The sequence below is a fragment of the Notechis scutatus genome, chromosome 7, assembly GCF_049901735.1.
Source record: "Notechis scutatus isolate UNSWTSFEM ecotype Mainland chromosome 7, rNotScu1.2, whole genome shotgun sequence".
Taxonomy (NCBI): domain Eukaryota; kingdom Metazoa; phylum Chordata; class Lepidosauria; order Squamata; family Elapidae; genus Notechis; species Notechis scutatus.
In genome coordinates this window covers 764,055-792,002 of record NC_142015.1, presented here as the reverse complement: position 1 = coordinate 792,002, position 27,948 = coordinate 764,055, and the positions used below count along the sequence as shown (strand labels likewise).

General features: G+C 50.1%; 2 protein-coding genes across 4 annotated transcripts; one reads left to right on the top strand and one right to left on the bottom strand.

Annotated features, from left to right (window-relative positions):
* Positions 1 to 86: 86 nt before the first annotated feature.
* VAMP8 (vesicle associated membrane protein 8) lies at positions 87 to 12,197 on the bottom strand. Of its 2 annotated transcripts, none has more exons than XM_087969575.1 (3): positions 11,848 to 12,197; positions 3,254 to 3,421; positions 87 to 1,450 (listed from the first exon to the last, which is right to left on the bottom strand). In XM_087969575.1, exons 1-3 carry the CDS (start codon positions 11,899 to 11,901, stop codon positions 1,307 to 1,309), a joined length of 366 nt encoding a protein of 121 aa, XP_087825701.1. In that variant the 5' UTR covers positions 11,902 to 12,197; the 3' UTR covers positions 87 to 1,306. The 2 variants fall into 2 exon arrangements, with proteins under 2 accessions (XP_087825701.1, XP_087825702.1); XM_087969576.1 differs by lacking the exon at positions 11,848 to 12,197 and adding an exon at positions 10,034 to 10,136.
* On the top strand, positions 12,097 to 27,763 carry GGCX (gamma-glutamyl carboxylase). Of its 2 annotated transcripts, XM_087969566.1 has the most exons (15): positions 12,097 to 12,205; positions 12,754 to 12,945; positions 15,315 to 15,473; positions 16,487 to 16,652; positions 18,446 to 18,524; positions 19,317 to 19,423; positions 19,527 to 19,690; positions 20,347 to 20,624; positions 21,022 to 21,153; positions 22,674 to 22,825; positions 23,854 to 24,023; positions 24,736 to 24,866; positions 25,539 to 25,686; positions 26,128 to 26,323; positions 26,793 to 27,763. In XM_087969566.1, exons 1-15 carry the CDS (start codon positions 12,172 to 12,174, stop codon positions 26,938 to 26,940), a joined length of 2,256 nt encoding a protein of 751 aa, XP_087825692.1. In that variant the 5' UTR covers positions 12,097 to 12,171; the 3' UTR covers positions 26,941 to 27,763. The 2 variants fall into 2 exon arrangements, with proteins under 2 accessions (XP_087825692.1, XP_087825694.1); XM_087969568.1 differs by lacking the exons at positions 12,097 to 12,205; positions 12,754 to 12,945 and adding an exon at positions 14,213 to 14,537.
* Positions 27,764 to 27,948: the final 185 nt, after the last annotated feature.

Sequence of the window (27,948 nt, the reverse complement as noted above, 5' to 3'; positions counted from 1 at the left end):
GTGTGTGTGAAATGCAGGGGGACCCAGGTGCCTTGAAGTGAGCCACCAAGGCAGCTTCCTTCTAAACAGATCCGTGCAGCAGCCAATGATTTATAAATACTTTTATTACAGTTAGTAAATCAAATATGCAAAAGTGAATAAACATCTCTTAGAAATTCCTCAAAGATCAGAGGCTCTAGATCAGAAAAGGCTGTAGCCGAAGGAAGACTACATGCCAATCAAAGGGAATGATCAGAGGGGCAAAACCTCTCGGTGCCCCTCGGGGGTCCCAATTGGAGGAGTCGGGGCCTTGGGAGCTGACATCTTGAGGAGCTAACTTTCCCAAGAGAGAAGTCAACGTTTAAGAGAACCTGAACTGGACTTGCGTCTTCATTTTTCATTTAAAACAATATTTCAAAAACATCTTTATGGCCAGTTGAGTTTCAGTCATTCCCTTCTCCATCTGGGATGACGAAAAGTACACACAAAGCGAGGAGATCCGAGGATGAGGCTTCCTGGAAGGGAAGGAACACCCAGAGTGGCCGCATAAGGTTGGGATCCTTCCTGGGGAAGCTCCACTGCCCGTTCCAGGAATTTGGCCAGATTCGTTTGGAACCGAGAAGGCTGGCAAGGTCTGTTCCCAGCAGCGGCTGAGGCACTTGCAGAATCAGAATTTTACCATGTTCTGCTGGGAAGGGAATCATCTAGCACCATGAGGGCGAACCTATGGCAAGCGTACCAGAGGTGGCATGCAGAGCCCTCTCCGTGGGCACGCACACCATCGCCAGCTGCTCTTCTGGTTTCTGGGGCAGACGTGTGCTCCAGCCAGCTGGTCTTGGTGGGTGCCAGAATGCTGGAAAATGGCCTGAAAATGCCCCCAAAATGGCCTGACAAATGGCCAAAGAACAGGCTGTTTTTCAGACCAAAACAGCCTGAAACGAGCCCCCAAAACAGCCAGCAAACAGGCAGGCAGGCATGCACCAGCCAGCTGGTCCGACGCATGCACATGGATTCCAGTTTGGGCACTCGGTGGTGAAAAGGTTCGCCACCGCTGATCTAGCCGAAAGAGTCCCTGCCTCCTGGGGCTGCGTTCACACGTACAGCTGAGAGAGCCTTTTGGTCCTGACGTGGGAGGGAGGTTTGTGGGGACAGGCAGGTGTGGCAGGGAAGCAACTGGAATCTCTCGATCACGACCTCTGGCCAAGGGCCTCGTGATTCAGTGACGGATTCCAGCTATTAAGGGAGGAGATAATGGGGGCAAAATTAAAAACAAAACAAAAAAACGTGGGAATGATGAGTGGGGAAAGTCCAGTGGTGGGAAAGGAACTTAAGACGGGATGACCCCGGTGGCCAGCAGGATGATGAGAATAAGGATGATGGCAGCAATGACGCAGATGATTGCAATCATCTTCATGTTCTTCCACCAGTACTTCCGGGCCACTTTTTGTGAGGTTGTCTTGAAGTGTTCTGACTGCGTAAAAAAAGATGCACATCACTTACAAAGGGTTTGTTGCAAGGTGCTTCCCTCCCTGAACCCGGGGAGGCGGGGTGTGTGTGTGTGGGGGGGAAGGCTTCAGTTGCAAATAGATTGGCAGGTGCCTTCTTTTTTTATTAAAATTACTACTATCAGAGTAAAAAAATACAAACTAAAAATATAAAACTAGAAGGTGCAGAGAAAAAAGAATAAGAATTCCAAGTCTTACCCAACCTTTACATGCTTGGTGAGCATGCAGGGTGACTTCTGCATGCCCACCAGGCCACTGTAAGAAGGTGGAGTTACCATCTTTAAAAAGGAAATTTTATTAGCCCAGGAGCAAAACGGTCTGTGTTCATGCCACGCAATCAACCATGTCCAATTCAGGGTCTCCTGCCTGCATTTATGCAAGATATTAATTTTGATTACGTCTGTCTGAATATAGTGTGCAGATAAAGCCCTTTCAATATAATATGTGAACCCACAAAATGGACTGGTTCAGTAATGAAGCTTAAATATAACGTGCAAACCAAGCTGGTTTGTTCAAACAGGAGCTCCGTCCAGCTTTAGCCTCACAAACAGAAGGCTTAGGAGAACGAGCGGTGGAAAGGCTCGTCTCCAGGGGTTGTGGTGCCCCATCACTTTTCAAGAAGAGACTGGACAGCCATTTACACGCAATTCAGGCCTTAATTTCCATTAGTTTTTAGCAGGGATCCATATTCCTGATCCAGTACATTTTCTCTCTCTCAGGGATGCTTTGGTGGGGCGGTGTGTTCGGTATGCTTTGCAGGAATATCTGGCGCAAAATGAGCCTGTGCCATAACTAGCCATCTTTTTCCTGCCAAGTGACATCCCAGGAGTTCCACATGGGACCATTTGCTTCATGGACAGCAGAAAACTTACACGTGGAACAAAGACGTTCGAACGCTTCCTTCTCCATAGAGATAATCTGAGCTGCTGCAGGGGGAACCCACTCCTCCCCCTATAGCAGGGGTGTCCAACCTTGGCAACTTTAAGACTTGTGGACTTCAACTCCCAGAATTCCTCAGCCAGCTTTGCTGGCTGAGGAATTCTGGGAGTTGAAGTCCACAAGTCTTAAAGTTGCCAAGGTTGGACACCCCTGCCCTATAGGTTATTTCACCTGACCTGGATGGATTTTTATCCCCAAGCCCGTATCTCATCTACTCAGTTCAGAGAATACTAAATAGCCCAAAGAAGACAAAAGGTTCCTCTAGATCCTCGGGGCTTTACCAGTTCCAGCCTGACCACGGATGCAGCTGTGGCTTCTCCTGGGCCGCTTTCCTCCCCTCAAGCAAGAGAGCGAATGCCCTGCAAACCGCACAGAAAAACCTAGAAATGCCCGCTTGCCTTTGACGCGGTTTGAGTGACTCCTTCCCTCCCTCCTTCCTCTAAGATTGCCATTCCTAACTGATACATGATACTGGGTGAGTCAACAATTATGTAACAAGAAGAATAGACAAGGTTATGTTATATAATCAACATTCTGCTCTCCATAGCAGGGGTCTCCAACCTTGGTCACCCCTGACTTAAAGGACCCTTCTGGTCTCTTCCAACTCTATCATTCATGGCTGGCTGAGGAATTCTGGGAGTTGAAGTCCACAAGTCTTACAGGGGCCAAGGTTGGAGACCCTTGCTCTATAGAAATGGGTTTAGTCCTTTGCTCAACCCTGGCTGCTGGACCCGTACTTGAGAAGAAGCTCCCCCCTCACTCTTGGACCTCGAAGTGAAACCTGGGTGCCTGCTTACTCCCACCTCCCCACACCGAGTAGGAAAGCCCACCGTTGCTTCCAGGTCCTCCGTCTTGTTGCGCAGGTGGTCGAGGTTCTCGCCCCTTGCTAGAATCCGCTCCACATTCTGGGTCATGATGTTTTTGACACCCTCAACTTCATTCTGGAGGTTCTTCACCTGGTCATTGGCCATCCCTGGGCCACTTCCACTGCCTCCTTCCTAGAGAGAAAGAAAGAACAAGGTTTTGGCAGGTGGAAGGAAGGGAAAGATGCTACCCCCTCAGTTCCTTTCTCCTTCCCCGTGCTACCTCCATCTCTATGGGAATACCAGAGCCGAGAGTTTCGGGCAAAGCAGGAATGTACCATTGTCCAACCACAACAAAAAATATCTTCCAATGAGTAGGTGCAGATCTTACAGATTAACAGAGTTGGAAGGGACCTTGTAGGTCATCTAGTTCAATCCCCCCTGCCCAAGCAGGAGACACCAAGGGTCTTCAAACTTGGCAAGTTTAAGACTTGTGGACTTCAAATCCCATAATTCCTGAGCTAACATGACTGGAGGAGGAATTCTGGGAGTTGAAGTCCACAAGTCTTAAAGCTGCAAATTTGAATTTTTTTATTCCAATATGCACCCCTTTACCTCTACTTAAATGGCATCTGGCCACTTGGCTGACCATTCACTAGTTTAATGAAGCCCCAATGGTGCTCCTCATGACCACTTCTGCTTCTCATACACCAGCCCGAATTATCTTTAACAAAAATCCATTATTTAATAACCCAAATTATTTGATGTATACTGTATACTGTCATTATAGCATTGATTACCATTACGCCCTTCAGAGTAACACGTATTTTAAAAAAAGACAACTTGCAAACTAAAATTTGGGCCAGTAGGGAACAAAAGACATTTTATCACACGGTTAGTCGATGCTGCAGTAATATTCATTGTTCACATTGTACCAAGTATAAGAGATATTTAATAAAGCACAACAGTAATTTGTATTATCAGACATCATTCCACCGAGAATTACGGACATTGTCAAAGAGGCAGAAAAATATCCAGTGGAAGAGCTGAATAAATATTTCAGTTCTTAAATATGTTGCAGTGATACAGCTTCTGAATTTGTCCAAAATTTCCACACAGTTGTTTTCAGAGTAATTCTCATGATTGGGTCCTTAAAGCAAGATTGTTAAAAAAAAAAAAAAGCTGAAATCAACCGTCAAACTTGCTCTTTCCATTGTCCCAATTTCTAATAGAAATGCTCTAGTTATTTCCTGTGTTACAACTGGAGGCAGTTCTTATTCTACCACCACAAACGACTTTCTTTATGCAACAATTCCCATCTTTTTCCATAAAAACTTTCGTGTTCAGCCTCCTGTCCAGAAAGAGACCAGAGCAAAGACCCTCGGTGTCCTAAAAGCAAGTAAACAGAAAAGTGGGGTGGGTGAGACCCCTCCTTTAACAGGCTCCACCACAGCTGAAAGCAACATCCTATCAATTCCTGGCACTCAAATCCATTGGAAACCACTATCCTGCAGGCTCCCTGTGAGGAGCCAGTCATCTGGAGCACGTATGGATGATCTCTCTCCTCTCCTTATCCAGGGAGGTTCCAAGGAAACGATCTGCTCTCTGGTTTCTGGGTCTTTGCTGCAGTCTTCAGCTTCGATTTGCAGTTTCGCAACGGCTTTATCTCCCCAAAAATGCCCAGAAACCACCCTCATTTTGCTGGCAGAGCTGCCTCCCATCACACTTCAAAAAACGAGTAGCAAACATTCAAATTTCTATCAAATTTTAGCAAAACAAAATAAGGAAAAAAATACAAAACTGATCCATAATATTTTGGATTGGTTTTACATACCAAGAAAACAGAAAAAACAAATGGGCGAATATCCCTTATTTTTGCTCGCAAATTAGAAATCAATTGATGGATTTAATTTGGGGTTCCATACAGATACCTGAGCTTTTACAACTGTATTGTAACTCTTGATGGCCCTCAAGTTTATATGGGGTTGAATGGCATATTCTGGAACCTCTATTGGAAATATCAAGATCTGCTTAGAGCAGTGAGAGTTCCTTCCATTTTCCTTAACCAGATCCCGCAAGACGCTCAATAAATTCTGCATCCAGACTTCTAACCTACAGACTTAATCTCAAATTCCTGTTTTGAATGCATCCCGGAATTGGTGAGAGCAGAGCGGTTCTGAAGCCCTTCTTGAAAACTCAGGTTGTTATTACATATGATATCCCTGGAAGCTGTTCAGAGCCAGTCATGCCATGTCTGAGATCAGAACACGGAAGAAAAAGGTTTTCTCCAGGTTGCAGTTGCAATGATACCAGCCTTCTGGTATGAAAAGTATGCCAGGCATCTCCCAGGACCAGCAGAGTGACTCCCTGCAGCCACCAGCAGGACAAGCCATACAGGCAGAACCAGAACCAGGTACCCTCATCATCGCAACGGGGCTGCAACGGAGATCTTGCTGGACGGAATGGACCTAAGTGAAACAGGTGAGGAGAGCACAATCCTTTGGAAGATAAAAGCAGTTTTGCATTTCTCCCACATTTAATGAAATGGCCGCTTCTATATGAAACCGATCCAGGTCAATTCCACGAGGTAAACCAGACCAAGAGGTCAAGTCATACCACTGTAGAATCACAGGGCTGGAAGGGATCTTGGGGGTCTTCTAGTCCCGTGATGGCGAACCTATGGCACGGGTGCCACAGGTCGCACACAGAGCCATTTGTGCTGGCACGTGAGCTGCAGGCAAACTCATCTCACTGCGCATGTGTGCGCCTCACAGCTGATTTTTGACCAGTTTGAGGCCTTTTTCGGTTTCCCAAAGGCTTGAGGAAAGCTTCTACAAGCTTTGTAAGCCGAAAGCTAGCCCCCATTTCATTACTTCCAGTATTTTAGGAAAAACAGGAAGTGATGAAACGGAACTAGATTTCGGCCTACAAAGCTTGCAGAAGCCTGCAGAAACCTTCCTCAAGCCTTTGGGAGGCCGAAAAAGGCCTCAAACCGGCCAAAAATCAGCTGTGAGGTGCACTGCAGGGACGGAGGCGGCAGGGGGGTGGGGGATTGCTCGCACACGCATAGGGGACACGAGGGGGCGTGCATTGCCTTCTGGGTGCTGGCACGCGAGAGTGAGCGTGCAAGTGTGCACACAATTTTTGGCACAGAAGCCCAAAAAGTTTAGCCACCACTGTTCTCGTCCAACCCCCTGCTGAAGGCAGAAGACCTTATACCACCTCAGTCCAATGGTTGTCCAGTCTATTTTGGAAAACCTCCAGTGATGGAGCACCCACCAACCTGGGAGGAGGCAATTGCTCTCCCATTGATTAATTGCTCTTACATTCAGAAAACTTCTCCCTACCTCTAGGTGGAATCTCTCTTTGACAAGCTTCCACCTTGTCTTGCCCTCTGGTGCCCTAAAGAATACGTCAACCCATTCTTCTCTCTGACCACCCCTCACATATTGGAAGGCTGCTATCATGTCACCCCTGAACCTTCTCTTTGGCAGAGGATTTGGACAGAGCTGAACCCTGGGCCAACAAAATCTAATTCAGTGGTGAGAAAAGTAAGATTTTACACTTTTTTGCAAAGGAAAACTAGACGGTCCCTGGCTCAACCGCAGCAAGAGACATGGAAGTCCAGCCACTGAACTATGAGCCAGCCATGTGCTGCCGCTACCAAAAGAGCCAATGCAATCCTGGGCTGCATCAACAGAGGGACACAGTCAAGATCACAGGAAGTGTTAATACTGCTTTATAATGCTTTGATGATAAGGCCACACTTGGAACCCTGCATCCAGTTCTGGTCACACAATACAGAAAAGATGTCATGACTCTAGAAAGAGGGCAGAGAAGCTTCTGGGATGAGAAGCGAAACGTCTCCAAAGAAAAACCAGAAAGTCTAGTTGCCTCTTGGAAAAGCACCTGTGGGACTTCCAACCCCATGATTCTGCGATTTTTAACATCCTCTCCTCGACCTCCTTCTTTTCCAGAGCTTGGGGGGTGGGTGGGAGCCAGGTCTTCAGAGTCCTTTTGGGAAGGTTAGGATAGTGGCCTGAAGCACTTCAAGGGGAAGGGGGTTCCACAGGGCAGGGGCTGCCGGCTGCCACAGAAGAAGAAGCCTTCCTGGCCCCGAGAAAGAGGAGGGACCAGGAGGGTGCAGACCCTATCTGACCTGGCAGGGTGTGTAAATGTCCTACAGGTAACCTGGCCCTAGAGCTTTAAAGGTAATACCCAGCTCCTTGAAGTGCACCTGGGAAGAAACCGGGAGCCAGTGCAGCTGGCAGAACAGGGGGGCTACAAGGGTAAACCTGGGGTACCAATCACTGCCTGAGCCTCAGCAGTCCAGACCAGCTGTGCCTTCTGGGTGGATTTTTCCAGGGTCCATGTAGAGGCCATTGCAGTAACCCAAACAGGAAGTGACCAAGGCATGAGTGGCCATGAGCAAGGCCACCCGGTCCAGGAAAAGGTACAACTGGTGCCCCAGATGAATCTGCGCAAAGCCCCCAGCCCCAGGTGGCTCTGGGGAATCATCCCTTCTTGCTCTTCTTCAGTCGCTCGATGCCAGTGACCGACTGCAGGGCCAGGGGGTGAAGTTTTGCCTTGGTTCTCCTCCTTTCGTCAGGGAAGGTTTCGATCAGTGAGAATAAGGTGAGGGAGATTTAGGCCTCTGTGGCCAAGATCCTCTCCCCGCCCCTAATTAACAGTTACACGAAGGAGCAGATGAGGACAAGGTGAGGAATCCTCCGCCTTAAGGCTTACAACCACAACTGGGACTGGAATTTCGGTCACTGGGATCATAAGTCAAGGCACCAAGTGACTGGACCCAATTTTGGCAGTCATTAAGAGAATCATGAGATCATAAATCTGAATCTATTCTTCTGGATGAGTAATTTTTTTTTCCTGGAAACCGGCAAAAAGAATATGCCAAAATGGGCCAAAAAATTGTTGCACCTCACTGTCAAGTGAGTGCAGGATGCTGCAACTGGTCATACAGATAAGCTGGTTGCCAAGCACCCAAAATGCAGCCATATGCTCATGGTGTGGTGAAGGTATGGTGTGATGCGTTGCAATGGCCAGAAGTGCCCTTTTCTCAGGCAATTGTAAGGGATGCGGTGGCTCAGTGGCTAAGACGCTGAGCTTGTCAATCAGAAAAGGTCGGCAATTCGGTGGTTCAAATCCCCAGCGCAGCGTCATGGAGTGAGCTCCCGTTCCTGGTCCCAGCTTCTGCCAACCTAGCAGTTCGAAGGCATGTGAAAAATGCAAGTAGAAAAATAGGGAGCAGCTTTTGGTGGGAAGGGAACAGTGTTCTGGGCGCCTTCGAAGGTCCTGCCGGCCACATGACCACGGAGGAGACGTCTCTGGACAGCGCTGGCTCTTTGGCTTTGTAAGGGAGAGGAGCAGCGCCCCCTAGAGCCGGAAACAACTAGCACGCAGGCGCAAGGAGGGCAACCTTTATCTTTACCTTAAAGCAGGGGTGTCCAACCTTGGTAACGTTAAGCCTGGAGGACTTCAACTCCCAGAATTCCCCAGCCAGCAAAGCTGGCTGGGGAATTCTGGGAGTTGAAGTCCTCCAGGCTTAACGTTACCAAGGTTGGACACCCCTGCCTTAAAGGAAACAGTTTCCCCGGTCCAATCCTGCCTGCTCATCTCCGCTTCTTAGCTGAGGGAGCCAGAGCTGTCTGAAGACATTTCCGTGGCCAGCATGACTCTATCCCAAGGAGCATGGAATGCTGTTACCTTCCCGCCGAAGGGGTGTCTATCTATCTCTTCGCATTTGCAAGCTTTTGGACTGCCAGGTGGGCAGGAGCTGGGTATCCTCAGCTGCCACCTTCGCTTGTTGGTGCCTGGACTTCTGTATTTGCAGCAGGAACTACCAAGAAGCTCCAAGCACCTTGGTACTTCCATCCCCCGCTCTCTCCCGAGAAGGCAGCCTTTATCAAGAGAGTTCATGCAATTTGAGAGTCGGAGCTGGAGGAGCAAGACAGAAGTTTCAGCAATGCCATCAAAGACGGACAGTCTAAAGTCCAAGGAGGCTCGTGGCCACTAAAGCTGAGTTGCAGCCTTCCACAATAATTGGCGTCCACTGAATCGACAGTTTTATTTCCTCCACCACTGAAGAAGTCGGCCTATTTAGCTTTGCTGGCTGGGGGATTCTGGGAGTTGAAGGCCTCCAGGCTTCAAGGGGCCCAGCTGGGACAGGGAGAACCTGCAGGGCGTGGTCGGAATCCCAGCTGATTCCGCCCATAACCCGACCGGCGCTGAGGGAAATGGGGAAGCCGGGCGGAAAGCGGGAAGGAAGGGAGCCAGCTGGTTCCAAGGAGCCGGGCGGGGGTGAGGGAGCCCCGGCCAAAGTGGCCCCCTGCAACCGCCCTCGCAGGGCCGGTCGGAGGACAAGGGGGTGGTGAGGGGCGGAGTTGATGGGGGGGCTCTTCGGCCGTTATTCTTCCACGAAATCCAGCAAGACGGAGCTTCTCCCCGGGAGCCGCCCCGAGCCCTCCCCGTTCGGCCGCCACCTGGGCCTCCCTACCTGGGCCGACCCGCCCTTCTCGAGGCGGCCTTCCGGGCGCCCGCCGAGCGCAGCCGTGTCCCCCCGCCCAGCGCCTTCCCAAGGGGCCCGGAGCGCGAGGCTGGAAAGGCGGCCTCGTTCGACGGGGCCCCCGACGGCCTCCAAGCCGGCCCCGCCCGGGTGGCGTCGGGCGCAATGGCGGCGCGGTGCCCCCGCTGCTCCCCCCGCCAGCGAGGCAGGTGCGGCCGGCGGCGGTCTCTGCCCGGGCGGCGCCCTCCTCCTCCCTCCCTGCCAGCCCTCCGAGAGCGGCTTACCATGGTGGTGGCGTCCCCGCTCGAGCCCCGGCCTCTTCCCGATCCTCGGCGCTGCCCCCTCGCCGCGCGTCCTACTTCCTCCTCCGGCCGCGCCTCCACCTCCGCGCAGGTAGCCCTGGGCGGATCCAACCCTCTCCGGTCCGCCCTCTGCGGCCGAGGGAGGCCCGTCTGTCGGAGGCCGGTCCCGGCGGCAAACGGGCCGGGCAGAGGCAAACGCCTCTCCCGTCGCCTCTCGACCCCCGGAAGGATCCGGCGGAATCCAAGCCGCCTCGAGAGCCAGGAGGGTCCCCGGTTTCAGGCCTCCCGGGGAAGGAAGGGAGGAGCGGGCGAAGCCTCGGTGCAAAGGCGCTCCCCTCAGGACAACGGCAGACAATGTTTTTAATTTAATTAATTTAATTTTTAATGCTGTGGCGGCTCATCCTAATCTGACTTGGCCTGGAGTGCGAATTCAGTGAGGTTGGCATAGTGATGAAGTCTGAAGTGGAGCCTCACATAATAATAATAATAATAATAATAATAATAATAATAATAATAATAATAATAATAATAATAATAATAATAATAATAATAATAATAACAACAACAACAACAACAACAACAACAACAACAACAACAACAACAACAACAACAACAACAACAACAACAACAACAACAACAACAACAGAGTTGGAAGGGACCTCCCAGGTTGGAGACCCCTGACATAGAGGACAGCTTCCAACTGAAATAAAATCACAGGAGTGGCATTCATAAATCTCACCATGGCTTACAATACAGCCAACCGTACAGCCCTGTTGAAGAAAGTTCTTCGCCTTATAAAGGATTTTAAATTCCCCAAAATTATAGGATGCCCCCTGGAAAATCATAGATTTAATGTCCACTTTCACAGACAACATACTCAATGGAGAATCCAAGGAAGTGGACTTCCAGAGGGCAGCATGCCAGCTCCTGTGTTAATGACCAACCATGTTAATCACCATTAAGGTGAGCTGGTTGCCAAGGGCCTGGATTGTGATCCCAGCAGGTGCTGCAAGTTGGACCAGTCCTAAGTCTCCCTCCTTCATCGCCATTGTAATTTTGAACAATTGCTGAATGTGCAGCCATCAGACAAAGTTTTGGGCCTTAAGCCTCCAGGAATAATAACTGCACAAGACCTTCCCACCTCAAAAGGTTGCTAAAGTTAAAAGAAAAGTGCAAAGAAGAGCAAGTAAGATGATTAAGGCATGGAGACAAAAACACATACAACGCTTGCAGGAATTGGATCTGGCTAGTTTAGTGAAAAGAAGAACTAGGGGTGACATGATAGCAGTCTTCCAGTATTTGAGGGGCTGCCCCAAAGAAGAGGGGGGGGGTGTCAAATGATTCTCCAAAGTACCTGAAGGCAGGATAAGAAACAAGGGATGGAAACTGAACAAGGAGGAGAGATTCAACCTGGAAATAAGGAGAAACTTTCTGACAGTGAGAGCAATCAACCGATGGACCAGAAGTTGTGGGAGCTTCATCCCTGGAGGCTTTCAAGAGGAGACTGGACTGCCATTTGTTGGAAAGGGTGTAGGGTCTCCTGCTTGGGCAGGGGGTTGGACTAGATGACCTACAAGGTCCCTTCCAACTCTGTTAATCTGAATCTAATCAAGGAGAGAAGCAACTGGACAGTTAACCAGTGGAACAGAAGCTGCCTTCAAAAGTTGTGGGTGCTCCATAGCTGGAGGCTTTTAAGAAGAGACCAGACAGCCTCTTGCCTGAAATGGGTGAGCGAGGGGTTGGACTAGAAGACCTCCAAGGTCCCTTCCAGTTCTATTCTGATTGATTGATCCTACCCAATTGCGCCAGAGACTTTTAACCTCCCGTAATATTAAATGTGAGCATTGCATTGAAGTAGAAAAGTGACACCAGAGAGTCACGTATGAAGAGATACAGTTGCAACTGCGCCGGGTGTGCCGCAGCCCGACCCTCGGCAGCTTCTTCGGGCCGGCAGCGCCTTTCCCGAGCGGAGCCTGCAGGGCGCGCTGGGCGCTTCCCTCCCGCGAAGCCTCCGGGCCTTGGGCTGAGCGCCCGGCCGGAAGTGCGGGCTGCGCGGCGGCCTGACTGCAGCCGTGGCTCTCCGAGGGCCGCCGGGAACCGCCGCCGCCGCCGCCGCCGGGATGAAGCCGGGCCGCGACGCCGCGCTCGCCTCAGGTGAGGGAGGGGCGCGTTGGGCTGGCCTCGGCCGCAAGGAGCCGGCCCGGCCGGAGGCGCAGGAGGGGCTGGGCGGGGGCTCTTCCGGGCGCCTTCCGCCGATCAAGCCCACCTTTCCAGGCCGCGCAACCCCCCCCTCCCCCAAATTCCTCGGCGTTGGCTTCCCTTTGGCTCTTCTTCGCCGGGGGGATCTGGCGCGTCCTGCAATGCGGTTTACCTTGGAGCAAGGGGTCTCCAAGCTGGGCCCCTTTAAGCCTGGAGGACTTCAACTCCCAGAATTCCCCAGCCAGCAAAGCTGGCTGGGGAATTCTGGGAGTTGAAGTCCTCCAGGCTTAAAGGGGCCCAGCTTGGAGACCCCTGCCTGAAGGAGTGATGGGTTGGAAACTGGGCTGCCCACACTTGCTGGCTTGCACCGTTGCTTCCCTCTTCCCCCCATCCACAAAGCCGGAAAATTCGGGGGACCCTGGTGTAGAGGACTGGGCCCCCAGGGGTGGCTCTTCCCCAAGGCCCCATTGCTCCTCCTCTGTCTTCTTCTTTTTCTCCCCCAGAAGCCGAAAGGCCGACGACTCCTCGCCTCCCGCAAATGCCCAGGAAGGAGAAGGGGGCCCAGGCTCCCCCCAGCTGGGCCAGGCGCCTCCTGGGCTTTGAATGTGGGGACCTGGCCGGCTGGCACCGGATCGTCTGCTTGCTGAACCGGCCAACTGATCCCGCAGCCCTCGGGGTCTTTCGCTTCCTCTTTGGTGAGTTTGGCTCCGTCGGGAAGAAGCCCACCCACCCACCCACCCTTTGGGCCGGGCAGGGCCTGGTCAGGCTGCAGAAGAAGGCCTTGGTGGCTGCAATGCCAAGGCTCTTGGCAAGTGGCTCAGGGCCAGCGGGTTCCAGGGATCTCAGCCGCCCTTGGCTCGTGCCTTGGCATCCTGGACTTTGCTTTCGTGACCTCCAGCTTCAGCCCTAAAGCAAGAGGTGGCGTTTAGGTGCCCTTTAATCCTGCTGTGGTTACAATGTCTGTTTGCAGTGCATGCTTGCAATACAACGATTTCTACTATTGATTTATTGACACGTCAGATAAACTCTCGAGAAGAAGGTTCAAGGAGTTGTTTACCAGGTTTCCGTGTGGGGTAAACCTGGGAGGTTCAGCCAAGACTTCGGATCAAAGTGAGCTTGAATGTTGATCCCGAGGTGGGGCATGTGCACACAAGGGAATTGTGCGCGTGACAAAAAGTAGTGAAAAGTCTAATGAGCACAAAACCAGGTTGCCCCAATAATATAATAATAAAATTAGGCATCCAAACTCTCCAGCTCGCAACTCACAAGGACTCCTGCAAAGTTTGCTGCCTCAGCTTAACTGTGCCCATGAGGGGTGAGGGTTGGCCATCATGCCAGGGGGCTGGCCCTGCGTGCCCAGGAGAGCAGGCGGTCTTCCCCAGCCTCGCAGTTGTGGTTGACTTCCTCTGGATCAGCCCAGGTTCCTTCCAAAGAGGGATGGTCATAACAGTTGAGTTTGGAGCCCCGCTTTGGAGTCCATGTGGTTCACTATATTTCCTTCCCCCCCACACCCACCCCCGATTTTTAAATGATGAGTAACTAAAATTTAAGTTCAGAATAACATTCAAAGAAAGAAGAGAGACTGGGGGTATGTGTAAGAAAGAAAAAGAATTATCTAAATGGTTTTTTTTCCCCAATACCTTTTCCTTAAAAAAAAACACGTTTTGTTCGTTTTAATATCAAATTCCCCTTTAAAAAGCAAATAATTTAAAATGATTTTTTAAAAAATATTGATTGCATTTACTAATTATCAGTGGCCATTGAGTTCCCATTTCAATTTGTAAGCATGTCTGTGTGGAACCAGTTTGGTGAATGGGCTGGACTAGAACCCAGGAGAGACGGGCACAGAGCCAGTCATTTCTCTTGGCCTTAAGGAAGAAGAAAAACGCAAGAGGCACTTTGCCAGGGAGTAAAAAAGGGACAGTATGGATTTCATAATGTTGTGGGGATCCAGCCATTTCTAGAGACTCTGGCAAGAGGGCAGAGAAGAGCGACGAAGAGGATGAGGGGACTGGAGGCTAAAACACGGGAAGAACGGTTGCAGGAACTGGGCACGTCTAGTCTGATGCAAAGGAGGACATGGGGAGACAGGAGAGCAGCCTTCCAATATCCCAGGGGCTGCCCCAGAGAGGAGGAGGAAGGGCTCCATCTATTCTCCAAAGCCCCTGAAGGCAGGGCAAGAAGCAACGGGTGGAAACAAATCCAGGAGAGAAGCAACTTAGAACTCAGGAGGAATTTCCTGACAGGGAGAACAATTAACCAGTGGAACGCCTTGCCTCCAGAGGTTGTAAATGCTCCAACACTGGACATTTTTAAGAAGAGATTGGAAAACTATTTGTCTGAAAGGGTATAGGGCCTCCTGCCTAGGCAGGGGGTTGGACTAGAAGACCTCCAAGCTAGTGGTGGGATTCATTATTTTTTTTTACTACCGGTTCTGTGGGCGTGGCTTGGTGGGCGTGGCAGGGGAAGGATATACTGCAAAATCCCCCTTCCCTCCCCTCCCCACCCCACACCACTAACCTGCTTTCCAGCTCCGTTCTCCTGTGCAGGGCAACCAAAGGAGACCCAGCCGATCAGCTGGAACTCGATGGGAGGCAGAGAAGAGGTGGGGGCAGGGCCAGTCAGGTGGGATTTGCCTACTCAAAATTTCTGCTACCAGTTCTCCAGAACTGGTCAGAACCTGCTGAATCCCACCTCTGCTCCAAGCTCCCTTCCAATTCTGTTTATTCTATTCTATTCTGTTCTATTCTATTCTATTCTACTCTACTCTACTCTACTCTACTCTGTTCTATTCTCTACTCTACTCTACTCTACTCTACTCTACTCTGTTCTATTCTCTACTCTACTCTACTCTACTCTACTCTACTCTGTTCTATTCTCTACTCTACTCTACTCTACTCTATTCTACTCTACTCTGTTCTATTCTCTACTCTATTCTAATTTCTATTCTATTCTGGAAAGGACACCATCAGCCCCGTGTTCCAGATCCTTGGAGTAGCTGCTGCAGCTAGACTTGGGCGGTGGTTCCTGCTGCTGACTGTCCCTTTCCCTGCTCCTTTCCCAGGTCTGCTGATGGCCTTGGACATCCCCCAAGAGCGAGGGTTGAGCTCTCTGGATTACAAATACCTGGATGGTCTGCAGGTTTGTCGCTTCCCTCTCTTCAACTTCCTGGAGCCACTTCCCCTGGACTGGATGTACCTTGTCTACACAATAATGCTGTTGGGTGAGGACCACACTGGGGTTGTGCACAGGGATGGAGGGTCACGTGGGTGGGCTGGATGAGCCCCCTAACTTGGGGGTTGTTTCTTCCCCTGCTGGGTCTTGTTGCAACGTGTTGTTGCTGCCCAGGGTCAGAGGGGAAGGGTGCAGCCAAGCCCCACCTGCCACCCTGCTGTGTGGCTCCTCCAGAGCGGGAAGTGAAAAGTCAGGCCTGAGAAAAACGGCACCCAAGGTGGGGCTGGGGAAGGCGGGGAACATTGCTTCGCATGAAGGGAGCTGCAGTTTTATAAGGGAAAAAGAAGGTATTTAGAGAACCCTAGAAAATTTGGGCAGCTCTGGCCGTTGAAGATTTACTGCAGGGCTCTCCAAACTCGGCCACTTTCAGACTTGTGGACTTCAACTCCACAAACACAGAGGTCCCCAAACTTGGCATAGCTGGCTGGAGAAGTCTGAGAGTTGAAGTCCACAAGTCTTAAAGTGGCCCAGTTTGGAGGCCTCTGGTTTACTGGTTCCAGTGTAGTCTGAAGCCCACCAGCAATCAAGACGGCTGAGGCCAGAAAAGCTGCCGACTTCCCAGCTTGCCAGAGGGAGAAGACAAATGCCGTCAATAAAATCTACCCGCTGCCAGCCGTAAGAGAGGAGTGGCCAAGCGTAAATATATCCCTTGGTCAACTCAAGGGGTGGATTGTGGGAGGGCTTACGAGGGTAGCTACAGGCTGGATTAGACATTATAACGCAAATGTGGCAGTAAATTAACTGATTGTTCTTTTATTGTATACCAGACTCTTTGTACAAAAACAATAAGGAGGTGAGGAGATGACGGTTGTTTTTCTCTGTTAGCTGCATGCTACGTAAATAATCTTGCCGTACCGATAACGAGGCCAAGGTTTTCCAATTTGGGTTAAAGATCAAGCGGAAAAATGTGTTCCCAGAAAATGCCCGGAGTTTGTCTGGTTGATCCTGAGCCCCCGAAAGCCTCGGGACGACCCCTCTCGCCTCCCCGGCTTCTTCCCTTAGGTGCTGTGGGCGTCACGCTGGGCTGCTTTTACCGACTGAGTTGCCTCCTCTTCCTGCTGCCTTACTGGTATATCTTCTTCCTGGACAAAACCACTTGGAACAACCACTCCTATCTCTACGGCCTCCTGGGCTTCCAGCTGCTGTTCATGAATGCGAATCGCTATTGGTAAGCCTCCGTGGCGCTCTGTGGGCTTTGGCAAGGCCCACGGTGCTTTCCCCCCCCTTCAGATCAAGGCTGTGCCAAGCAAACATGTTTCCTGTCGTTCCGGTTGCATAAGTGAAAGTTGACATTTGCCCCAACTTGGAGTCTGCCAGAGTCACATGCAGCGGCAGAAAGCCTGCATTCCAACCACAGAAGCTGCCACCGTAGTGAAGAAACAGCTGCTACAAAGCATCACTTTAGGCGAACCACATATGTGCCATGCTGGACCCGATCCCTGCCTGTTTTAAATACAGTGAAGGTTTCTGCAGAGAAGACGGCTGTGCCATGGGGTCACCTGCGTCACCCACTGTGGCCAATCTCTACGTGGAAGAAGTAGAAACCAAAGCCCTAAACTCCTTCAACCTATTCACTGGTATAGGTATGTGGACAATACTTGGATCGAGATTCAAACACAGGAAGTGAAAGCCTTCACCAAACTCATCAACTCTGTTAACAAATACATGAGGTTCACGTAGGAAGATGTTCAGTGTGAGTGAGAGTGCAGAGAGGAGCAACAAAAATGGTTTGGCAGCTGAAGGCTAAAACATACGAAGAACATTTGCGGGAATTGGGTATGTCTAGTCTAGTGAAAAGAAGGACCAGGGGAGACCCGATGGTAGTGTTCCGATATTTGGGGGGCTGCCACAAAGAGGAGGGGATCAAACTATTTTCCAAAGCAGCAGAAGACAAGTAGCAACGGATAGAAACTCATCAAGAAGAGAAGCAACCCATAACAAAGGAGATTTTTTTTCTGACAGTTTAAAACAATTTACCGGTGGGACGGCTTGCCTTCAGAAGTTGTGGGTGTTCCATCACTGGAGGTTTGTAAGAAAAAATTGGACAGCCATTTGACCCTAGAAATAGTCTGGGGTCTCCTGCTTGAATTGAATTAGAAGACCTCCATGACCCCTTCCAACTAACTCTGTTATTCTGTCACATGAAAACGGAAACTGGTTTTCCAAGATGAAGCTTTTTCCCATCCCTTGAGAACTCGCTTATAGCAACAGATCGAATGTTGGGATCTTCCCTTCTGGATTCTCATCTTGTCCTTTCTTTTCCTTGCTACCAACTAATACCATAGTCTTCCTCCCAAGATCTGCACTGTCTTCCTTGAAGACCTTTACAGCATATGATCACATCGTCCTTTCACAATGTTCTGTGTTTTCATGAGCTGGAAATGAAGCTCAAGTAAACCAAGTGCATGAAATCCTAATATTCTGTAGATGACCCTCTTCAAACCATCAGAGAAAGCTGGTTTTTCATCTTCTGGGTGACCGAGGAAATTAATGGTATTGTTTTCTAATTTTGACCTAAAACCCAATACTTACTTTCAGTAAAACAAAACTGTTAGTAAACTCTGTGCGATGAACGTAGAGGAGCGGGCAGAGTTAAGCATGTCATCAGCTTAGAGCTTTTGTGTTCCTACAAGTGCTCCAAGTCCAACCCTTCCTGAATTTCGTTGACCCTTAATCTGGCACCAATTTAGTGCTGCACTTTAGTTGGCCGGATTCTTGTCTATAGGCATATGTTATTCAGATCTTCTATTCTTTAACTTTATGAATGGTCCTGATTTTTTGTGCCTGATGTTTATTCTGGGCTGCTTAGAATCAGCTTTATTGAGACAATGTTCAAGAATCAAGATGTTCTTGAGTTAATTCACCCAAAGGTTTTTCCGGATATTACTGAAGTATCGGTTGTTTTTCAAGACTGCCTCCAGGGCAGACTCCTATTCTTGCTAATGGGCTTCCTTTCCTCAGGTCTATTGATGGTCTCTGGCATCCACGGAAGAGAAATGCTCACGTCCCTTTGTGGAACTACACCGTTCTTCGTACGCAGGTATGCTCCAGAGCTGCGCCATCTTCCATCTTGGTTTCCTCTAAGAGCAAACGGGTCTGCTTCGGGGCTAATGAAGAGGACCCAGCTAGTGTTGCTTGGTCTGCATTGCATGCTGGCACCAGCGTCTCAGGAGGCCATGTGGAAATGGGGAAGCCACCGGCTCTAATGTCTGATGGATTCCACTAGAATGGGAAGGAGCCAGGCCTGTCTTCCCACGATTCTGGGTTCTTAGGCTTGTCAGAGGCCCTGTCAGAGTTGCCGTCCTGTTGTAATATTTAAGATGACAGAATGGGTAAATTATTACAAATATTGGGAGCTACTATTTAATTTTAGGTTAGGTGTGGATGTGGACAGTATGAAATGAAATTTACCATTGCCCCGTCTTTGTTGTTTCTCTGTGTCATATATTTGTGGGTATATTGTTTATGTACTGGATGAGGTGACCCTTTGAGAGCTGCGTGTAATGAAATTTCATTTTAATGTATGCTGCTCAGTGGACATTCACAAAGTGGCAATACAGTTATTCTAAGTTCTGGTTCTCCACCCAATGTCTTTCAGTGTGACATTCCAAATTCCTGTGAGGTTTGTTTTGGTCATTTGTGGCCGAAGAAGTTTGAGTGGTGAAATTGACCATGGAAATTTTGGCAGGAAGTTGAAACTTGGAAGCTGGTTTGGAAATGGCAGCCTGTCTGCTGCTTCCTATGGCTACGGGAGTCGCCGGCTGCTGCTCCGTGCCTTTTGCCAGCTACGTTTGCCTCGGAGTCGCATGTTGTGGCCTTTGTTTCTGAACAGATCTTCATTGTTTATTTCATCGCGGGCATCAAGAAGCTGGATGCTGACTGGGTAGAGGGCTACTCCATGGGCTCCCTTGGGAGGCATTGGCTCTTCAGCCCTTTCAGGTGAGTGATGGAAACCAGGAAGAGGCGGCAGCAGGAGGGTCCCTCCTCTTCCTCCCTCCTGGACATTGCAACTTTGGATGAAGGCACCTGTCTGGTCCCTTAGGTTGTTGATGTCCGAGGAACTGACCAGTTTATTGGTGGTGCACGGTGGAGGGCTTGCGTTGGACCTGACGGCTGGCTTTCTGCTCTTCCTGGATGCTACCCGTCCCTTTGCCCTTTTCTTCGTCTCCTACTTCCACTGCATGAATTCCCAAATTTTCAATATTGGTAAGTTCTTCTGCAAGATCTAACTGCCACACGAGAACTTATAAAAGTCGGGTGTTGAGTAATAAAGGTTGTGTTAAAAAGGGTTAGGACCGGACTTCACTTCTAGTCTGTTTTTGTGAGGGGTGGTTAACTAATGCCTGCAAAAACTGCACACCTGGCATGAATAATGATGCCTTCGCCAAGACTAGACAAACAAGCTTTTGTTAAAGGCGGATTATCTGATAGGGTATTGTTTGTTGGTACGGATTTAGCGTATGCTTGAAGGAAAGCCAACACCATGAGAATGCCCTGGGTTAAAATTTAGAAGACTCCGGTTCAGTTCCGCCTACAGTGAGGGTTGTCTTTGAGTCAGTCCCTCTCAGTCCAGTCTGCCTCACAGAGATGGTCTTGGGGGATAAAGTGTAAGGAGACCCCACCTGGGATGCCTTAAGCTCCTGGAGGAAAAGGGGGCCATGAATTTAACAAAGTTTTCAATAAATCTCGGTCCGGGTTGCCCCCGTGACCAGACTCCATGTCAGCAGGAGTCTCTCCTGAGCCCACCTGAGTATTTGCTGGGTGTCCAGGCAGATGTTTATGGATGCAGAGCAGGCGATTTGCCTTTTGAGGGACCAGCCTACACCTGTCCTTCTACCATACTCCAACTTTTCATCCCAAAGGCATGTTTTCTTACACCATGCTGGCCACCAGCCCGCTCTTCTGCTACCCGGACTGGCCACGTCGACTGATTGCCAGGCTGCCTGCCTGCTTCCAAAAGTTCCTGCCACTTACCAAGCCTCCGCAGCCGAGCCTGGAGTGCGTTTATCTGGAAACGGAGCAACAAAGGCCCAGGGGAGCAGCTAGGAAATTGGGGCTGCGGCAGAAGCTGGGTGCCATTTTTACTATTCTGTATATCATGGAGCAGTTCTTCCTACCTTACTCACACTTCATTACCAAGGTGAGAAAGAACCTAAGTATTTTTTTTAAAGCATAAATGGTTTCTGAACCAAAAGGTTTAGACCTGATAGTATTTGATTGATGACGTTTTCCATAGTTCTGATCCAGACAAGGTGGAGCTCACCAATCGACAGAAAAGATGGAGCCCCTCCGAGAAACACCTTCTCTGTGTCCTCCTCATAGTAGTAGTCCAGCCACGGAAGAGCCACTGATTAAACTTGAATCCCGGCTGTGTGGTTGAGCTCCAGTTCTGTATAGTTTTACTCACCCAAACAGCCCCAAGGAAGAGTCTGAGGGGAGATCAGGGGTCTTGGGGATTGTTCAAGGAATGAGAAGAACAGCAAGTGGTTCTTATTCTGGGAATAGTCAGCTCTTCCCCCCAACCATTCTCCCTGCAGGGCTACAACAACTGGACAAACGGGCTCTATGGCTACTCGTGGGACATGATGGTCCATTCACGCTCCCACCAACACGTGAAGATTACTTACCGTGATGGTCGCACTGGGGAGATCGGCTACCTGAACCCTGGGGTCAGTCTCTCTCTCTTTTCAATGTGCCCTGAAATGATACAGTCTGGAGTAACAGTGGCTTCTTCAAACACGGGTGTGAGCGATCCTTCTGTGCTGTACAGCAGTTTGCCACCTGTCAGGTTGCCTGCTGCATGTGTGTTTGTAAAAAAAGCCATGTGTCGTATGAGCGTGACGGTGTCTGTACAACTGTCTATGCAGAAGCAGTAAAGAGGCAAGGTTGTGTTTGGAGAGACAATTTCTTTAGTGGACTTCAAGAGGAAAACCTTCCCATTGGTGCTTGCAGAAGTTATGATTTTTTGATACAATTTTATGTGTATTCTTGGATTAGGGCAACCAAAGGCTCTCCTTCCCAAACAAACGTATATTATGGATCCAAGAATTGGAACAACTTTGTTAAGATTTTCCTTCCCTTGTTTCTACGCCTGCTAATCCTTCTTCGTTCCCTTTATTTAATGGGCTCCAAACTAGTCTTTTCCAGCCGCATCCCAAGCAGAGTTTCCCAAATTATTGGAAGGCCCTTCTTCAGTTGTGCCAGTTAAGAGATTTAGTGATGTCCAGAGAAGCTGGACATGAAGACATTTGCAAGACCCTTGGTAGTTAAATTTCTGGCATTTCTTGGGATTTGGATCCTTGAGACTATAACAGTATTAGTGGACAGATCCAGAGCAATAATCTCTGCCAGCCTTACGGGATTATTTTAATGTATATTGGGGCTGTGGAAGGGAGTCTTTGGCAGAGCCTGGACTATAATTTTCATGCTTATTTATGCTTATATTGCACTTCAGACCAGGAGCCGCAAACTGGCTTCAGATTACCAAACTGCGCCTTTTCCTGGGCCTTGACTATCGCTGTGCAGTCCCAGAAAAAGACATGTTTACATCGAGGAGGAGCGGAAAGCATTTAGCGAGATACAATTCGACCCCAGAAAATTTGACCCCGCTCTTTTAAGGATGCTCCCCAGAGTTGTGGTCTATGCTCCCTTCCACTCTTGGAAGACCTTTTAAAGCTTAGGATCTCAAGCATAGCGCATGGCTGTTTGAAGTCATATTGGGGGTGGGGGTGGAAACACACTGGGTTTTGGAGACATTGCCCGTTCGTATTGAAGGAAGAGCAGGATTTGGATATCCCAGAGGAGAATGTCGCTGGTTAACGCGTACATACTTGTATCTAAATATAGGCTGAGTCAATAGACACGGTCCTATTACTCTCCCCACAAGGTTCTACCGGGCAGCCCATAATTGAGGCTCTTGTTCCTTCTAGCTGCTCCATGTGCCGTGACTATTTAGCAGCCAGGACAAAACACCCCAGTGAAGTACGCTGATTGCCTTTGGTATCAGCCTTGGAAGTTGCCCTTCTGATTTGGGCTTAGAGGTTCTGACCCCCCGCCCCCCGCCCAGCCTCTGCTCCAATGGCCCATCCAATGCTCTGCGTCCTTCTTTCTTTCTCCCCCTCCTCTGTCGCCCCTCCCTTCTGCCCCTGCGCACCTGTGTTCCAGCTGAGGTCTGTATATATTGGAGCAGGTCTTCACACAGAGCCGGCGCTGGAAGGACCATGCGGACATGCTGAAGCAGTACGCCACTTGCCTCAGTCACCTGTTGAGCAACTACAACGTCTCGGAACCGGAGATCTACTTTGATGTTTGGGTTTCCATCAACGATCGTTTCCAGCAAAGGTTAGTGAGACAGCCGGCGGTCACACCCCTCTGCAGACCGGGCCAATTATTACGTGGATTTGTTTTAAAACAGCAGCAACAACAACCACATGTGTTGTAGTTGACAGAATCTTCAAGGAATGTGGCTTCCAGGCAGAGTGTTCTTTTTGGAATTTGTCATGTGGAAATGTAAAAGTTGCAAAATTGGGATGACGGAAAAAAGGCCCCTCATTTGGGCAGCTTATGGGAAGAAGTTGGGGTTGGCTAGAGATGGAGAAGTTGCTTCCCATTCAGTTCTAGGAAGGAACAGAGATCAGATCTTGGATAATGTCTAAAACATAAAGTTAGGCCCACTGGCACCATAGTATATATTAGCAGAAACATTAGTTTTTTGTATTTATCTAATCTTTTACCCCTCCCCATATATATTGCTACAACTTTAAAAGCACAACTATAATGACGTGGGAAAATACCTGAACAAAGCTGAATACCATACATGTAAGTACCCGCTAAAACTTAAGAAAACAAATTATATATATATATATATATATATATCTCCATCCACTTAATATTAAAACAAACATTAATACTTCCCCCAAAATATTAATACACACACATATATACATATACATATATATACATATACATACATATATGCATACATACATACATACATACAATATATATATATATATATATATATATATATATATATATATATATATATATATACATGCATACATACATACATACATACATACATTATATATATATATATATAGTGTGTAATTTTTGTTTTAATATTTTTTGCTTTTTGACAGTTATCAGTTATCCCGTCCTCTTTCTGGTGGCCTACGACCATGTTAAAGTTTGATTTGACATATTGGCATAATTGGTGGCTTCTAATCTATTCAGGAAAATGATACATGGAAATACGGTAGCTTCCTGGGCTTAGAACAGGCAAAGAGGCAGATGCACCGGTTCTTTCCACTGGTCCATGGTCCACTGTCCCCTGAATGTAACCTTTTTCTCATTCCTGTTTTCCCCAGGCTCTTCGACCCAAACACTGACATTGTCCGAGCCCCCTGGTCCCCCTTCCAGAAGACCCCGTGGTTGAAGCCTCTTCTGATTGATTTGTCACCCTGGAGGACCAAATTGATAGAGATTGAAAAGTCACTGGACAACCAGACCGAGGTTGTCTTCATTGCAGATTTCCCAGGTACTGAGTTTTTTCTTCTGTTCTCTTAAGAACTGGATCTTCGTTTTAAACCCAAATCCACGGGGTGGGCGTGGCTTGGATGCGAAGGCTTCCGGCTGAATCCTTGCGGTGGAAACAGACCTCAGGGCCTCAGATAAAGGCTTGCGCCCTGCAGAAACTGTGGCTGCTGCTTCAGTGGGGCTTCTTGGATGAGAAGCGGAACGTCTTCAAAGAAAACCCAGACAACCCAGAAGCCTCTTGGGGAAAAAAGCACCTTTGGGTTTTATTTAAGTATTTTTCAAACCCCTCTGACAATCCAGTCCAGTCCGCGTTCATAGCTCCCTCTTGTGGCCAAAGAGTAGATTTTTCAATCAACCATTCCTGGCCAATCAGAATTCATAAAAATCAGAAAATTTCAGCACAACAAAACGGTCCAAAGCTGCAGCTAAGTTAAAAGTGGCAAACAAAAGCCACACCTAGAGTCTATTCGTATGTTTCTTCAGCAAAGTTTAGAGAAAGAAAGATACTCCATGCTTCCTTATTGCCTCCAGCATTTAACAAGGAAGGAGCCTTGTTAATGTGGTGCTGACCTTCGAAAAGGAGTCGCAGGCTGGGGCTCAAAGCCGGGCGAACTCTCGTTCGCTGGGGGAGCGGCTGAGATGTGGGAAGAGCTGTGGGCGCTTCTGTGGTCTTTGCTGCTGACCTTCTGGCTGTCCACCCCATCCCATGGCAGGGCTGCACCTGGAGAACTTTGTGAGCGAGGACCTGGGCAACACCAGCCTCCATTTGCTGAAAGGGGAAGTCACGGTGGAGGTTGTCGCTTCGCAGAGGAATTACACGCTGCAGGAGGGAGACAAGATCCAGGTGAGGCCCTGGCTGGGTGCTGTGCGGGGAGAACTTTGGCCTGTGCCCTTGAGGCACTGGTCCAAGAGGAGGGGGGGTTAGGCAGCCCACCTGCCCCACATCCACTGGACAGGGCCTCATAACACGATGAGAAACCACATCAGGAGGAGGCAGCCCTTTAGGCTGGGTGTGGCCTTCGGGTGTGGCCTTTGCCAAACCAAAGAGCCAACTTGCCTCTGAAAAGAACCTCTCAACCGTGCTGTGTTTCACCATCCACCATGACAACGCAGCCGGATGAAATGGCTTTGCTGGAGGAGGAGGGAAGGGAGTGGGGGCTGCTCTGTCCTGCCCAGTGAACGTCTCCAAAGGGCTGGAAGAAGCATGATGGGATCCTAAGTCCACGTGGGCCTGCCTGGGCCTGTGTGCATGGGCCTACGGTTTGCAGATGCACACATCTGTATATAGACACATCTGCACGGCTAGCTATAGCCTCCCCCCCCCCATGCAGTCCACCTGTGGCCAGTTGGCATCAGTTGCCCTGTGCCAGTTTCTCTTGCAAGCTGGGCTCTTTGGGAAGGCCTGTCACTCCCCAGCGTGAGAACCGGCCTAGATGCCAGTGCTGCCTGGCCCTCAGGAAGGGGGGGGCTGTTCCCAGGTACCCAGAGTCCCTCTGCCCTTTTCTCTTGGCCACAGCTGCCAGCCGGGGAGTACCACAACGTCTTCACCATCTCCCGGGAGCCCTCCTGCTACATGTATCTCTACGTCAACACGACCGAGGTGGCCCTGGAGCGGAATTTCACCCAACTTCAGGAGTTGCGGGAGAAAGTTCGGAACGGGACTGGTAAGCCTGCAGGCCAGCTGGGGGCCCGGACTTGGGGGTGACATGATAGAAGTGTTCCAACATTTGAGGGGCTGCCCCAAAGAAGAGGCAGTCCAGCTATTCTCCAAAGCATTTCAAGGCAGGACAAGAAGCAACGGGCGGAAACTGACCAAAGAGAGAAGCAACTAGAACTAAGGAGAAATTTCCTGACTGGGAGAACCATGAACCAGTGGAACAACCGGCCTCCAGAAGTTTTGGCTGCTCCAACACGGGAGGTTTTTAAGAAGAGGTTGGACCAGCCATTTGTAGGGAGCGGCATAGAGCTTCCTGCCTAAGCAGGGGGTTGGACTAGAAGACCTCCAAGGTCCCTTCCATCTCTGCTATTCTTCTGGTCTGTTCTTGTCCTTGCCTGGTTTTCGGAAGGCGCTTCACCTTCTGTTTCTGCCGCTTCCCTCTGCGCAGAAACGGAGCCTCTCCCGCCAGAGCTGCAGCCCATCTTGGCGGACTCTCTGGGAAACGCCACGCTGGCAGACCCGGTCGTGGAGGCTTTTCTCCATCGGCAGCGGCGCATGGAGGAGCGGCAGAGGCGGCGCAACGCCACGCTGGCCGAGCGGCTGCAGCGCTTCCTGAGCAAGAAGTACTTCGTCTTCCGCAGGAGGTGAGAGCGGAGGGGGAGGGGAGGCCCCGCCTTCGCTCGGCGTGGAACCATTTTATTATTGCCAGAGGTAACACAGACTTAAGAGAGAAATATCAAGCAAGAGTCAAAGGTGCAGGAGGACAGAAAAACGAAAGAACAGTAGAAAAGGAAAACCCCAAGAAAGTGACTTCCCAGCCTCGTGACGCCAAGAATAAACCGTTTCAGGATCTCTTCCTTTCCTGTAAACGAACGGATGAAAATCTCCCATGATTCCTCCAACTTGGGGCAAATCTAGTCAGTACCGTCTTCTCCGGTCCAGGTATCGGCAAAAAAACAACCACCCCAGAGCAGGCTTTTCTGTGGGATGTGCCTTTTTTTAAACCACTTTTGTGCTCTTAACACACACGCACGCACGCACACAGGCTCAGCTTGCGTTGTGTTGTTGTGTGCCTCCTCCTGACAGAGTCTCCAATTTGGTTTTTGCCCACAGCCTTCTGATGACCAGCATCTCCCTGCGGAACCTGGTGCTGGGCCGCCCCCCGCTCTCTCAGCTGGCCCAGGAGGTGGCCTACGCCAACATGAAGGAGGCGGCCCAGGAGGAGGCGGCCCCCCCTGGGCCGGAGCGCTCGGACCTCTGAAAGCCGCCACTACCTCAACCACTGCCACCGTCACCACTAGCCAGGAAGGCCTTCACGGGGGAATGTAGCCAGGCCTGAGGAGTCGCCCTGGTGGGTTGCTTGGCCGGAGCCCCTTCCCCTCCCTCTTCCCGAGATTGGGGGTGGGTGGGTGGGCTCGAGCCAGCCTGATCCTCCCCACCCTAGAGGGGCCGGGTGGAGCTTAGGACCCTTGCAGAAAACGTGGCAGGTGGCAGGCAGGCAGGCAGGAAGGGGAGGGAGGGAGGGGCCGGTTCCGTGGGCTCAGCTGGCCAGCCCAATGATAATCCCTGCCTGATGGGAGGAGAGCAGGGATCTCGGTGGTGCTGGGAGGACAGCTGCCCGCTCTGTGCTGGGACCCACCACGCAGCCGGGAGAGAGGAAGGGGCTGGGCAGAGGGGCTGCTTTTCGGCACTTCCTGGATCGTGAAGGATTGAATAAGTCAAGGGGGTTTCAGTTCTTTGCTGAACTTTCCTTTGTGGGTGGGAGAGAAAGGAATGAGTGAACCCAGCCAGGGGCAGAAAAGAGGAGGAGGAGGCCGCCTGGCTGGCCGTTTCCTAAGGGCTGCCTTGCTCCTCCTCAGCGGACTTTAGGATTTCCTCTCTGGCCTTTCTGCCGGCTGCGGCTGCGGAGCTTCTCTTCCGAGGCCACGAGGGTCTCGCTCTCAGTCCCCATCCCATAATACCCCGTACTGGAGGGCAGGCCTAGCAACACCAACCCGTGGGCATTCCCGGCTTCAAAGGGCTGGCTACATCTCTCGTGATTGAGCCTCGTTTTTTTTTAATTAAAAAAATGACATTGTGCAAAAGTCTGTGGGTTTATTTACACCCCACCTTTACTATTATTTTTCAAACAGCTCCAGGTGGCAAACGTACCTAAGAGACCAGGAGCCCCCAGCCCCCGGGGTCGTGACCTGGTACTGGGCCCTGGCCGGTTTGGAACTGGGCTGCCCAAGCAGCAGGCAGAGCCAGGGGGTTTAGCTGCGGGTTGCCC